The 12,841-nt window shown below is 34.2% G+C and overlaps 1 protein-coding gene across 1 annotated transcript in view; it reads right to left on the bottom strand.

Moving 5' to 3' along the window:
* Nucleotides 1-12,841, bottom strand: part of Znf407 (zinc finger protein 407) — a 535,987-nt gene that overhangs the window by 331,403 nt on the left and 191,743 nt on the right. Inside the window, exon 4 of the mRNA XM_004640188.2 lies at nucleotides 12,533-12,607. Within this exon, the coding sequence (XP_004640245.1) occupies nucleotides 12,533-12,607 (75 nt within the window). The remainder of the gene's footprint in view (nucleotides 1-12,532; nucleotides 12,608-12,841) is intronic.

Raw genomic sequence — 12,841 nt, 5'->3', positions numbered from 1 at the left:
TTCCCCAGCACCACATGCCAGCCAGCCCCGCCCCCTGGTGGGCTGAGCTGGCCACACACACACACACACACACACACAAATAAATAAAAAATTTAAAAAAAAGAAGTTGGATTCTTTTGATTAAATGATTTCTTTTTATTCACTTCTTTAGAAATATGGTATTACATACATATGATGAGTGGAGCATAATAAATACAAGTGCTCTGAAGTTTGTATGCCGCTGCTAGCTATGGATGAGCACTGACACAGCAGACTCCAAATATACCTAATTCAAACCTGAATTTCTATAGAAATTTAAATTATGCTGTTGTTACTCAAACATAAACAATATTCACTGAATATTGAAAAAGTCAAAAGCTTATTGTACAAATAAAAGATCTTTACATCTAAAAGATTATTTTCTGTTCTCTGAAGGAGACCCTGACAGCTTGTGTGTACTGTGGAGGAGCTGCTCCATGACAGACTGGGGGTGGAGGGGAAGGCACTACTGCAGTCCCTGACAGAGCAGCTCAGCTCTCAACGGGTTCACAGGATTGTCTTTCATACAGGGTTATGTTTTGTTTTTCTTTATTTCTCTGATTCATCTAAAAGGCAGAGTTAATGCTAAGAAAACAAAAAGTTGAAAAATACATAAAAAAATTTTGTCTTTCAACATATTAAACATTTCAAATATGTATCTATATGCTATTACTTTGAATATTAGTAAAAATAATATCTCTGAGGTAAATCTTCATGAACTCTTTTGCTTATCTTCAAAATGCTGGTAACATATTAACAATGTTAAATGGTAAATAGTAAGGGCATCAATTTTTAACAGGAAATTGTAACTTCTGCTAGCTAAAAAAATGTCCCTGTCTAATGACCAAGAATATGTGAGACAGCTATAGTGCACAATTACAAGTAAGAAATGAGAAAAAACATCAACAATAAGAATCAAAAGTGGACATTATTATATTAGTTAACTTTAAAAAATTTGATCTAATTTAAAAAAGACTTTCATATGTATGTTCTACTGAATCTTCTATTTCCATTATGCTTTGCTCTGTCAGATTATCATACAATGGATGAATGAAAATATTTACATCTTTGTAACAGGAAAGTTCTTAAGTGTCTTCTTAAAATTATGAAATAGTACACATACATATTTTCAATTTTACATGTATGAGGTCCCATCATTTACTATATCTTCACAGAAAAAAAAAACAGTGCATGCATTCTCAGCATCTTGGGGGAGAAAATCACACTGAGGTTGACTAAGTGCCAGTTCACACTGTAAAGTCACAACACTATGCTACTTCACAACAGTTTACCTTTTTATATGGTGACTGTAAATCATAAACTAGACTAAGTAACAATCTTGAGAAAGAAAAATTGAGTCAATATTTTAATTACTGAACTCCATTAATATTTACTCAACATCCACCACTCTCTAAAAAGCTCAAAGATGGAAAAAAAGAGTAATATGTCCTCAAGAAATTATCTCTCTTGGAGTCAGTTATGTACATCTCTTAAAAAAGAAAATGAGACAGAATGTGTGCATTAGCCTTGTAAGTTCTAGAAAGTGATTATTTAGGATGAAGAGAGAGAGATGCCATTACAGAATGAGCCAAAATTCACACTTTGAAAAAGCCAAGCAATCTGACCTGGCCTGAAAGATGAAGAAAAGTGGCTTTCAGCAATATTTTGTCATTGAGAGAAAATACTAAACAAAAGACTGGCTGAGATATCTTCTTATTTCACCTTGATTCCCCTCCTTTACTGAATAACAGTATCATTTATATTAATATCATATCCTAGAAATAATCTGTAAATAGAAGCAGATGGTCCATACAAAATTAACCATATTTAACTGCTTTGGACCTATAAATGTCTAACGTACCCAATTTAACCTGAGGAGGTGCTAGTATTGCACTATCAAACAATGTCATGATTCTTTTGAAAGGCATCAACTAAAATGAAAGATGTTTTGCAGAACTTCAGTATTACTAAAAGACTAAAATGTCTCATACAGAGCATTAATGTCAGCCTCCCTTCCATTGTGAGTCTTGGTGTGAGAAAACACCATAAGGTTAGTGAAGAATCCCTGTGATCAGTGCTCACAGTAACTCATGTAAGTAACACAAAGACTAAACATTGGTAGAAAAGACTGCCTTAAAGAATAATCTAAATTTGAGACTTTTATAGGTAAATGGATGCAATGAGAATAACCTACATAAACACTTCGTTTTTCGTAGTACAGTACTGTGACACAGTGAAATATAAATAAATATCTTGTTTCTCATCTGTTACAATGGATCATCAAATGGCTTTGTTGCCACTTGACAAAATTAGTTCTGAAAGGTTCTATTTCCTGAAAATTCTTGAAGAAAAATTTTAATTCAGACTTTTATAAGCAAACACCAAGGCATCATGAGTATAAAGAACCTCTTACAAAAAGTAATGTATAATGAAACTGTATCAAAGTTGGTAATTAAGCATAATTGAAGGCTGCAGAGAACATACAGGTCTTTGTTCTCTTTAATTCTTGCATTGACTGCAAAGTAAAGATAAGAGCTTAAGGTATTTTTTAGTCAAGAGTCCAGATATATAAAACTCAGTGCTCTAAAGGTAACTTAAGTGAAATAAAAGAAACAGTGGTCAAAATATATTTGAAATGCCAGCTGGTAAAAATTTATATTCTTAAAAAATTAAGGGGGCCAGGGAGATAGCTCGGTAGAATAAGCACTTACCGGGCAAGCGCATGGGCCTGAGTTCAATCTCCAATTCCAAAAAATCAGTCAATCAATCAATCAATCAATCAATCAATCACTCAATCAGTAGATATTTTTATTATTAAAATTCGAGGGCTCTAATGGACTACAGGATAACAGGGATAATGCCTACTAAGTTAACTTGTTGTATCAAACTAATTTATTTATTTATTTATTTATTTATTTATTTGGTGAAACCTGGCATTGAACTCAGGCCCTTGCATTTGCCAGGGAAGCGCTTATTCCACTGAGCCATCTCCCCAGCAAACAGTAATTTATTACATGTATAATCAACTGGAACATTCACACTACTAAAGTTATATATCTCAATACTGCTATAAAATTCAATTTTATCTTGCAAGAAAGTGAAAGGAAATAAAATAAATTACATTATTTTTGTAAAGATAATCAGAATAACATATGTAGATGTAGATATAGATATAGATATTGAAATATATATATATATATGGTCTAATAATCCATTAGATAATTATACAGGCAGTATTTAGTATAATCTGGGTTTCTTTTGGGGGAGATGGCACTGGTATGACTAACACATTTCTTACAAACACACATACACATATACAATGTTCCATAGGACTATAATACAAAAGAAATTAAAAAGGAATAAAAAGAAAAGCATTCAAAGAAGACATGGAAGTCAGATTGGGACTTGAAACAAAGGAACTGGAAGGGGAACCATAAGAGGTAGAATTTTGGTGATTTGGAGAATGAGTAGAAAAAAGTGAACCAGGTAAAAGTTAAGGGAAATAGTTTCTCTTACAAAGTTAACAGATTATTAAAAGGCTAATTTGCAAATGGAAATGACTTAGAAGACAAAAAAATTAAATGTAGGACTAGGGAGATAACTCAGCAGTCCAAGTGCCTGACTGGCAAGCACAAGGACCAGAGTTTGGTCCTTGGTACCGCATGCCATGCTGGCCCCCATGCCATGCCAGTCCCACAATTTGGCATGTGGCACATGCCTATAATCCTAATACTGGGCAGGTCAGGACAGCAGCATCACTACGAGTCCGAGCTGCATTGTAGAACCTGTACCAGTCTACAGCCATACCACCCTGAACACGCCCAATCTTGTATGATCTCAGAAGCTAAGCAGGGTTGGGCCTGGTTAGTACTTGGATGGGAGAGCCTGTACAAAATAAATAAATAAATAAATAAATAAATAAATAAATATTTTTTTAAAAAAGAAAACCTAAATGCATGAAAAAGAAGTGAAGATTCCAGGCAGCAGCTCACAAGAAGGAGAAGTTCAACAGTGGCAATCCAAATACCTACTTTCTTTTCCTGAAGCTGAACTTCCACAGTGCTGAAATTCTTAACTGCATGGGCTATTTTAATGCTCAGAGGAAAATACCACCAGCCAGCAGCAGTCAAGCTTCTCTTCAGCTAGATTCAAATTCAAGCTCCTAACCTTACCCTTACACTTCTCAAACCCTCCTTCATTGAAATCCTCTCAATGGTTACTATTTACTAAAGCAATGTACACAACTCTGGAATCACAGTTCTTCCCTGCTCAAGCTTCACTCAAGTCCCTAAGAATAAGGAGAACCATGACTGCGCCATGCTTCTCAGAGACCTTCAATGTGCTCCCTCCTTGAATGGCTTAGTCTAAATTTCACTTAAAACATGATGTTTCACAAAGGACTTTCTTAGATCCAGCTTAAAGAAACACCTCTTCCATCTACTCCCTGGAATATCTACTACTTTTTATAATTACATCTAATAGGTGTCTTTCTTTACATAGATTTTGTCTGTCTTTACCTTCTACCCATGAACATCAAAACTAAGGTCCAAAATAACAAAAGTTTTATCATCTTCAAGCACTGTATACCATTCTTTTGGAAGACAGCAGAAACTGTCATAAATGTTCATTGAAAGAATAAACAACCGTGATAAATGAGGTGCTCTTATTACCATTCCCCATTAAGTCCCTCCAGCAGGATTACTTGTTTCTTCTCCTAAAGATTTTCGCATATTATGGGTAACTATATAAAACCATTATTATCTAATGAATAAAAAGATATAATATTTGTCTCACTTACTTTTTACCCGTTGCTGGGACAAAATACCCAACACATAAAATTAAAGAAGGAAAGGTTTATTTAGCTCACAGTTAGTGGAGGTTTCAGTCTACACTCAGCTGGCTCCCAGACAGAGTGGCACATGGCAGAGAGCAGCAGCTCATGGCAGCAGAAAACAGTGAAGAGCAAAAGGACAGGCAGCAGCTGCAGCTCCTAGCCAGCCTCTCTCTCCTCCTTATTTATAAACAAGCTACCCTGGGACTGGGGCAGCAGAACTCACACAATGTTCATGCCCTTTTCTTGCACAGGATGAGGATGTTTAGAAACTAAGAATCCTGGCTCTCTGCTGAGTTACTTAATATTAAACCTCTAAACTTCTCAAGTTGACATAATGTATCAATCAGTAAAATATTCATGCTTATTTTAAGTAGCAATGAAGCAATTTAATTGAAATATGTTGCCTTAAAGGAATGAGGATTAAAAAGTAGCAAAAAGGGCTGGAAAGGTAGCTCAGCAGACTAAGTGCCTGCTTAGGTGAGCACAGGGACTGGGGTTTGATCCCTGGCACCACATGCAGTGCCAGCCCCACACCCAGGTATGGTGGGCAGGCCACTGAGACCAGACATGGTGATGCACACCTATAATTCTAGTTCTGGGGAGGTGGTGCACACGTGTAATCCTAGCATTGGGGAAGCTGAAAACAGAAGGATCACTGTAAATCTGAGCTGTGTAGTGAGACCCTGTACCAAATACATTTTATTTTTTATTTATTTTTTTTTAAATTTTTTTACATTTATTTTTATGTGTGTGTGTGGGGGGCCAGCTCAGCCCACCAGGGGGCGGGGCTGGCTGGCATGTGGTGCTGGGGGATTGAAACGCGGTCTCTGTGCTTTGTTTAGCTTAGCTTGTTCTAAGTAGGTGCTTTAGACCACTGAGCCATCTCACCAGCCCAGCCAAATACATTTTAAAAAGTAGAAAAAAATCTTAGTTTCCATGACATATCCTGCTAACACTTAAAATTTTGCACCTAATATGAATTTATTTTAAAGTAATAAATATATTATTTTTAATGTATCAAAGATATACTAAAAGAAAGGATTTTTGTAGAGGCAGAGAACAAAACCACTAGTTTAAAAAGTGAGGAACTTTCCTTTTACTTAGGAGTACTTATTAGTTGTACCTATGCAGCAAGCTTTAGCAGCAAGCCTTCTTGCAAAGAACAGAAAATTTTGAGATATGAAAAGCACCACTAAGGTAGGTCACAGAAGCATACGAAATTTTCATACAACAGGGTAGGGACATTTTTTAAAAGGATCTAATGATAGGGCACCACAGTGCTCAACACATTGCCCCCAAAACCAAGTGGCTAAAGATATATGCACTCTCAGAAAAATATTGACTTGACTTTTTAAAAATTACTATTGCAAAACTGCTGTTGAATTATGTGGGCTTTGATTTATGGGAGGTTGTTAAAATACATCGCTCACATAAAATGGAACTTCCCCATAAGGGAAAAAAAGATGAAACGAAATAACAGTAGTAAATAAAACACATTCCCTGAAGTCCTTCCCACTTGCAGGAGATGGATCACAATTTTGGCCCTGAGCTTCCCAGCAGTAAACACAAAGAGGAAAACTCAATTATATACATGATTCGCTAGTACCCAAGACTAAAATGACAAATTGTTACAGAAAAGCACAACTTCCTGGAATAAAGACCAAAAAGCAGTGACCTCCCTGTGTCTTGTAAGCAAGATATGACATATGTCATGAACAGTTTCTCAAATACTGTATTTACATAAAAGATGAGTTTTATAAGGTTCTTTCTTAAACCAATAGTTATAATAATAAGTATAAAGTTGTTTACATCACGTTCAAGGGAAAAAGACAGTAAGCCAGCCCTATAGTAATAGGAATGATTGAAGAATAACTGAAAGCACATAAAATAACGAGTATAGGGAGCAGGAATTCAGGAAAAATATTATCTAATATATGGAATCTAGATTTTTTCATAGGGCTTTTTGACTATACACTGACATAGAAGTATAGCTGACAATGATTCCTGAGAAGCAAAAGACCCTGTACTAGACTGAACTGAAAGGCAGGACTTGCCTCTAGCCTACAGAAAACTGAAATTATTTGAAATCATAAAATTCTCTACCACAAATAGTTTTCTTAATTTTCATCTGAAAGTGGATATTTCAGTAGCAACATATTGATCATGAGGCAACCACAGACTATCTAAATTATCAATTGAAGTTAGAAATACTTCCCAAATCTTGGCAGGATAGTTTTGATGGACAATCTAACTTCTCCATGTATACCCAAATATACTGTTGGTTAAAATCAGTAAAATGCAGAATTTTTTTTTACCATAATAACACTGGCTACTGATAAACTACTATGAAACAGAAGCCCATAAAATTAGTAGGTTCCCTACATTATCCTTCATGGAGGGAAAAAGAAAAAGAAAAAAAGCTTAAAAATTATGGGTGGAAAGAAAAAAATAAGATGAATATGTAGGGGGTGATGACAAAAGCCTGAAGCCTTGAAAAATGAGTGTAGAACAACTATGTCAAAAGCAAAGTATTTCTTTAAGATGGAAAATAAAGCAATAACTGTAATTTAATAGAAATTAAATCAGACAATGTTAACAAAATTTAGTCTACTCCACTCTATCTCATTCAAGATTTCTGCAAAATGCATTTCTCTCTTGTAAAGTCAGCATATGTTTCTAAACAACTGTACTGCATTTGGCACAAGTTTAGTAACCAACAAGGCAACTACAGTAAGTCCTCAAATTACGAAGGAGTTCCATTCTGGAAGAATGTTCCTAAGTCAGATTTGCAAGTCTAACAAAGTTAGTCTTATACACCTTTTACACAAATATACAATGTGAAGCATAAAAAAATCAGCTCTGAGGTCTGTTCTTATCTATGAAAGTTTGCCACTCGAATGTTGGTAAATTGGACACTTACTGTGTGTCTACATGTTTTCTTCAGGAATGTTTGTGTTTTGGGTATTTTAATGTTCCAAGGGTGAATACTGCATATAAGCATGAAAATAATAAAACAACGATTTTTTTTTCAATTTTAAGGTACAAACTCTTTCAGAGAAGAAGAAAAAGAGATGTTCCAAAAACCTTATGTGATATCAAGTCCTTCATCATTCCCCTAAACGAAAGGGAACAATCACCAGAGCTGCTGGTCTTTTCATCCCAAGAAGTGGGTAGGAGACAGCCAATAAGGCTCTAGCTGAGGACAATCGCATTAAAAGATGTCTCCAAGAACACGTGTGGTGGTGCACACCTGTAATCCCAGCACTGGGTAGGCTGGAAACAGGAGGATCACCAAGTCCAAGCTGTGTAGTGAGAACCTGTACCACACACATTAATTTAAAAAAAAAAGTCTCTGAACATTAATTCATTGAAAAAATGTTATGATATGAACAGTTATTAGTAAAAGCATAGGTATATTATCTTTTGGTTGCAAAATTATGCAATGCGTACACTATTTATGCATTAATATAAAATCTTCTATTGATGTAGTGGTTCCATGAGTGAATCTTGCTAAGGTGCTACTGACAAAGATATTTCTACACATTTCTCACCTCTCTACATACACATCAAAAAGCAATGTATCAAAGGGTACATTCTGAATGAGTCATTTCTCTCCTTCTGTTTACACAGTTACCCAAAGCCCTGGTCAATCCAGGCAGTGACCCAGTCAATAATACATGCCACCCATTTCTGCCATCACATGTACCTGGTATTCACAGAAGAAAAACTTGCTATGCCTGCTCCACTTGTGACCAACTGAGGAGAAGATTTTTTTTTTAGGTTATTGTAAGTAAATTCCAAGAGCCATAAAGATACTTCAGTTCTCTTAAGGAGAACATTACTACTCATATAAGAAATATTTTAAAATTCACTTGTAAATTAAATGGAGATTATCATTGAATGTGACTATACTCAGTGCTTTTAAAAAATATTTAAGTGTAAATGGCCTCAAAAATACTATTGTATACTACTACCTTACAATGTTAATGAAAATTTAGGAACAAAAAAAGATTATGGTTTTTATAAATACAATCATTTCAAGTTTGTAGACCTCAAAAACTATCTGAAAGTATTTAGTTCTCTGTTTCTAGCTAGTCATGCTGGCAAAATTTATTGGTTCATCAAACTACAGTATTTGAATTTAGTTTTAATAAATTATCATTTTTGCATATATCAGTCAAAGCACAAGGCCTAAATACTTGCAAACAAAATGCATTATTAATTTAATTGTCACAGCGTACTTAGCTAAATTCTATTATTTTTGCTATACTATGAAATGCATTAGAGGTGGGAAATCAAATTCAAAACATAAAAAAACTGATTATACTGTCCTAGAAAAATTAAAGTACAGCAAGCTTGCAAAATTATAGCCAAGGCATTAATGTTTCAACTAGGTAGAAGTATGTTTAACTTAATTCAGGTAACAGTTGTACCAAAATTGAGAATTCAGCATGCTGATAGTTTCCTTGCTTCCTAAAACCAATAAAAGAAAGGAAGGAGGTACCTTTTGGAATTTCTTGTGTGAGTTATAGCACTTAAATTGTGGTCTCTCCAGCAACAGATGTATAATGGAAAATTACATTGAAATAGAGATACTGGGATTCTGACTCAGTATTTCTATGTAGTAAAGAGTGCCAAATAATGGACTATACATATTCATTTGAAATGAAGAATTAAGATATCTGGCTTAGATAAACATTGCCACATCTAACAGGTAAAAAAAAAAAAAAAAAAAAAAAAAAAAAAACAATGATCCAGGAGATGGATGTGCTTTCTAATCTGAGATTGAACTCCTGATTTTAGGATACAAGGAGTGTCGGTATCACAGAAAAGTTTGTATAATTTGATAGAGGGAAAGCCATTCAATTCTTCTGTCATGGTTTGGATATGAAATGTTCCCAAAAGACCTATTCGTCAATTGTGTGATTAACAACCTAAGCTATTATCTGAGTGGTAGTGGAAACCTTATGATATTGGATGTAGTGGGAGGAAGACAAGTCATTAGGAGAAGGGAAAACTAAGACTCTGGCCCTTCCATGTGTCTTTGCATCCAAGATGCTGTGAATAACCTTTTTCTCTAACAGCTACGAAGTACTGAGCCACCTTTGCCCTAAAGCAACAGGTCTAAACAGCAATGGACTGAGAACCTTAAAGCCATGAACCAAAATAAACTTTATTACTCTTAAAGAAATGATTCTGGATATTTTTCAAAGTAATTGAAAGCTAACAAACTTTCTCTACCTTCTTTTGCTTTTTATTCAACTCTTTTTATGTATTTCTTTTTTTCTTCTTTTCTTTTTAATGTATTTGGTACAAGGTCTCACTACACAGCTTGGACTTGTAGTGATCCTCCTGCTTTCAGCCTCCCTAGCATGATATTTTCAGGCCCGCGCCACCATGCCTGGACTTGATGGCCAGCATGGCATGTGGTGCCAGGGATTAAACCCCAGTCTCTGCACTTGCAAAAACAGTTGTTTAGTCCACTGAGCTATCTCGCTGGCCCTCTTTTATGTATTTCCAACTGAAATGTGTGAAAAAATGGACAAGTGGCTTTGATGCAAACAAAAAGGTAAATGAAAAAAATTGGGTGATTTTTTTATAACATTGTAACATATAGGGACTATCTACTATTTTAAAAAGCCATGTGTGTTGATGTACATACATATGTGTATATATGTGCATGTATAGAGCTAGATAGATAAAAGTTGAGATGAATGAGTCATGAGATTTTAACCTTGACACAAAACAGTATATAGAAATATAAAATATATTTAACTTCTAAATAAAAGTAAATTGATATACTTGGGATCAAAATATATACTACTTCAATGTAGAAAATTATTTTCTTGTTATTATTTAGTCCACATGCTTTTATTGAAATTTATTTTGGGAAGTAGTCAGAAAACACCAATAATGTTGCCAGTTCACATAACAATATTTACTAGCTATGAGATATTGAATAAATTATTATTGCATCATTATGGCTTTTACTCTCATTCCCATAAAATAGGAATAATAATAGATTAGCTAATAAGGTCAGAGATGGTTAACTGAAATAATACATGTAAATACAACAGAAACACACTAATTAAAAAAATGTTTTGTTTCCATTTAAATATGGAAAACAACTTACAAGTCCCTAAATATTCTTAAAAATACAGGATTAGTTTTATACTTTCAATATTCAATTCATTTACAGTTCATCACGATGTAAGCAATGCATTTATTCTAGCTAACGTTATTAAACTCAATAAGAGAAAAGTATGGAAAACCCAGATTAGCAGAACAAAGGAGATATATCTATTCCAAAATTTGTCATAGTTTAAGAGTATATCCACATTACAATGTTAATAAAACCAATACTCCAGCAGAAAAGTCAAGTTAAATTCCTCATAAACAAATAAAATACATAAGAGCATTTAAAAACTTTTGACACAGATATTAAACGTTTACCAATATACATAAAAAGGCATCAGGCTTCAGGATGGTAGAATTTGCTTCATTATTGACACTTTAATATCTATTAAAAGTCAAAGTTTCAAAGTATCTGTTATCTGTAGACTTATAATGTTATGTGAGAGAAGCTGAAACTCTATCCTGTCTTTAATAAAGGTGACATGTTCACACTAGCTCACACTAGTTCTGCATAAACTCTGCATTATAATGACTTAAAATTTTCAAAAGTAGCCATGCTCACCTGGTAGCTGACACTGCTATATTTCAGTTCACCTAATATAATTAAGTCTATGTGATGAAGCTAATTATGATACAGTGGCAAGAAAAAGAAAACCTGGCAGTTGATGACATAATAATTGTAGTGTTATTTTTCATGACATGGCAACTGTAGTATCATTTGGAGAAAGACACAAGATATCTTTCTTTTTTAATACCAGCAACATTTAAGTCTACAGTAAGAATTTTAATATGTTACTTTAAAAGTTCAAAATAACAGCACAGAAAAAAAATAAAGATTAGTTTTATAGGCTGCTTCAACAAAGCAGTCAGGCTCAAGTTGCTGTGGTTCGATCCCCACAACACGAGCCAGCCAGTCATGCCTTGAAGGCATTAAAAAAAAAAAAAAAAAAAAAGATTAGTTTTATATATTTGTTTTAGCATGTACTAATGCACTTACAGGTCAATTCCCTCTAATGTAACTCTTTGACCATTTCAAGATTTTTGGAAACCCTCAAGTCCTTTTCACTAAAATTTCTAAAATTAACATGTCATTATAATTTTCTTAGAAAATAACAAGGAAAAAAGAAAAAAAAAAAAAAAAGCCAGGGAGACAGCTCAGTGGAATAAGCACTTCCCTGGCAAGTGCAAGGGCCTGAGTTCAATCCCAGTTCTGCAAAAGAAAAGAACAGAAAGGTGGACGAGATAGCTCAGTGGTCTAAAGCGCCTACTTAGGCAAGCTTAGGCAGGTGCAGGGGACCACGGTTTGATCACCAGCAGTACATGCCGCGCCAGCTCTACCCTCAGGGTGAGCAGAGCAGGCAAAAAACAAAAAAGACAATGACATAAAATATGATATTCAGCAACAAAAACACCACAAATGCAAACCAGAATGAACAAATATGATAAAAATTCTACAAAGTATCTCATTAAACAAAACTTAAAATAAAAATCTAATATCATTTGTTAAATAAAACATATATGTATATATATATATATGGAAATTACCTTTCTTTTGGTGTGCCAACTCCATGTTTGCCTAGCAGATGAGTATTTAAGTGCTTCTTCATTACAAAAGCAACCCTATAAAATAAATAAAAGTGATTACAAAACTTAAATTTGACTCTGATAGAAACTGGTACACAATATATTTAAGTAAAATACTTACATAGTTATATACAAAGAAAACATAAATGTACATTACAATGTCACTCTAAATCACCACTTCTGAGCTAACTAACTCATTTTCTTTCTTGAGTATAATGGTAGTGACCAAGAGATCACACAATTGACATCAGTTCTTTCATCCCTACCTGC

Source organism: Octodon degus, unplaced genomic scaffold, assembly GCF_000260255.1.
Source record: "Octodon degus isolate 3935 unplaced genomic scaffold, OctDeg1.0 scaffold00120, whole genome shotgun sequence".
In the NCBI taxonomy this organism is placed as follows: Eukaryota; Metazoa; Chordata; class Mammalia; order Rodentia; family Octodontidae; genus Octodon; species Octodon degus.
This window is presented reverse-complemented; position numbering and strand designations above follow the sequence as displayed.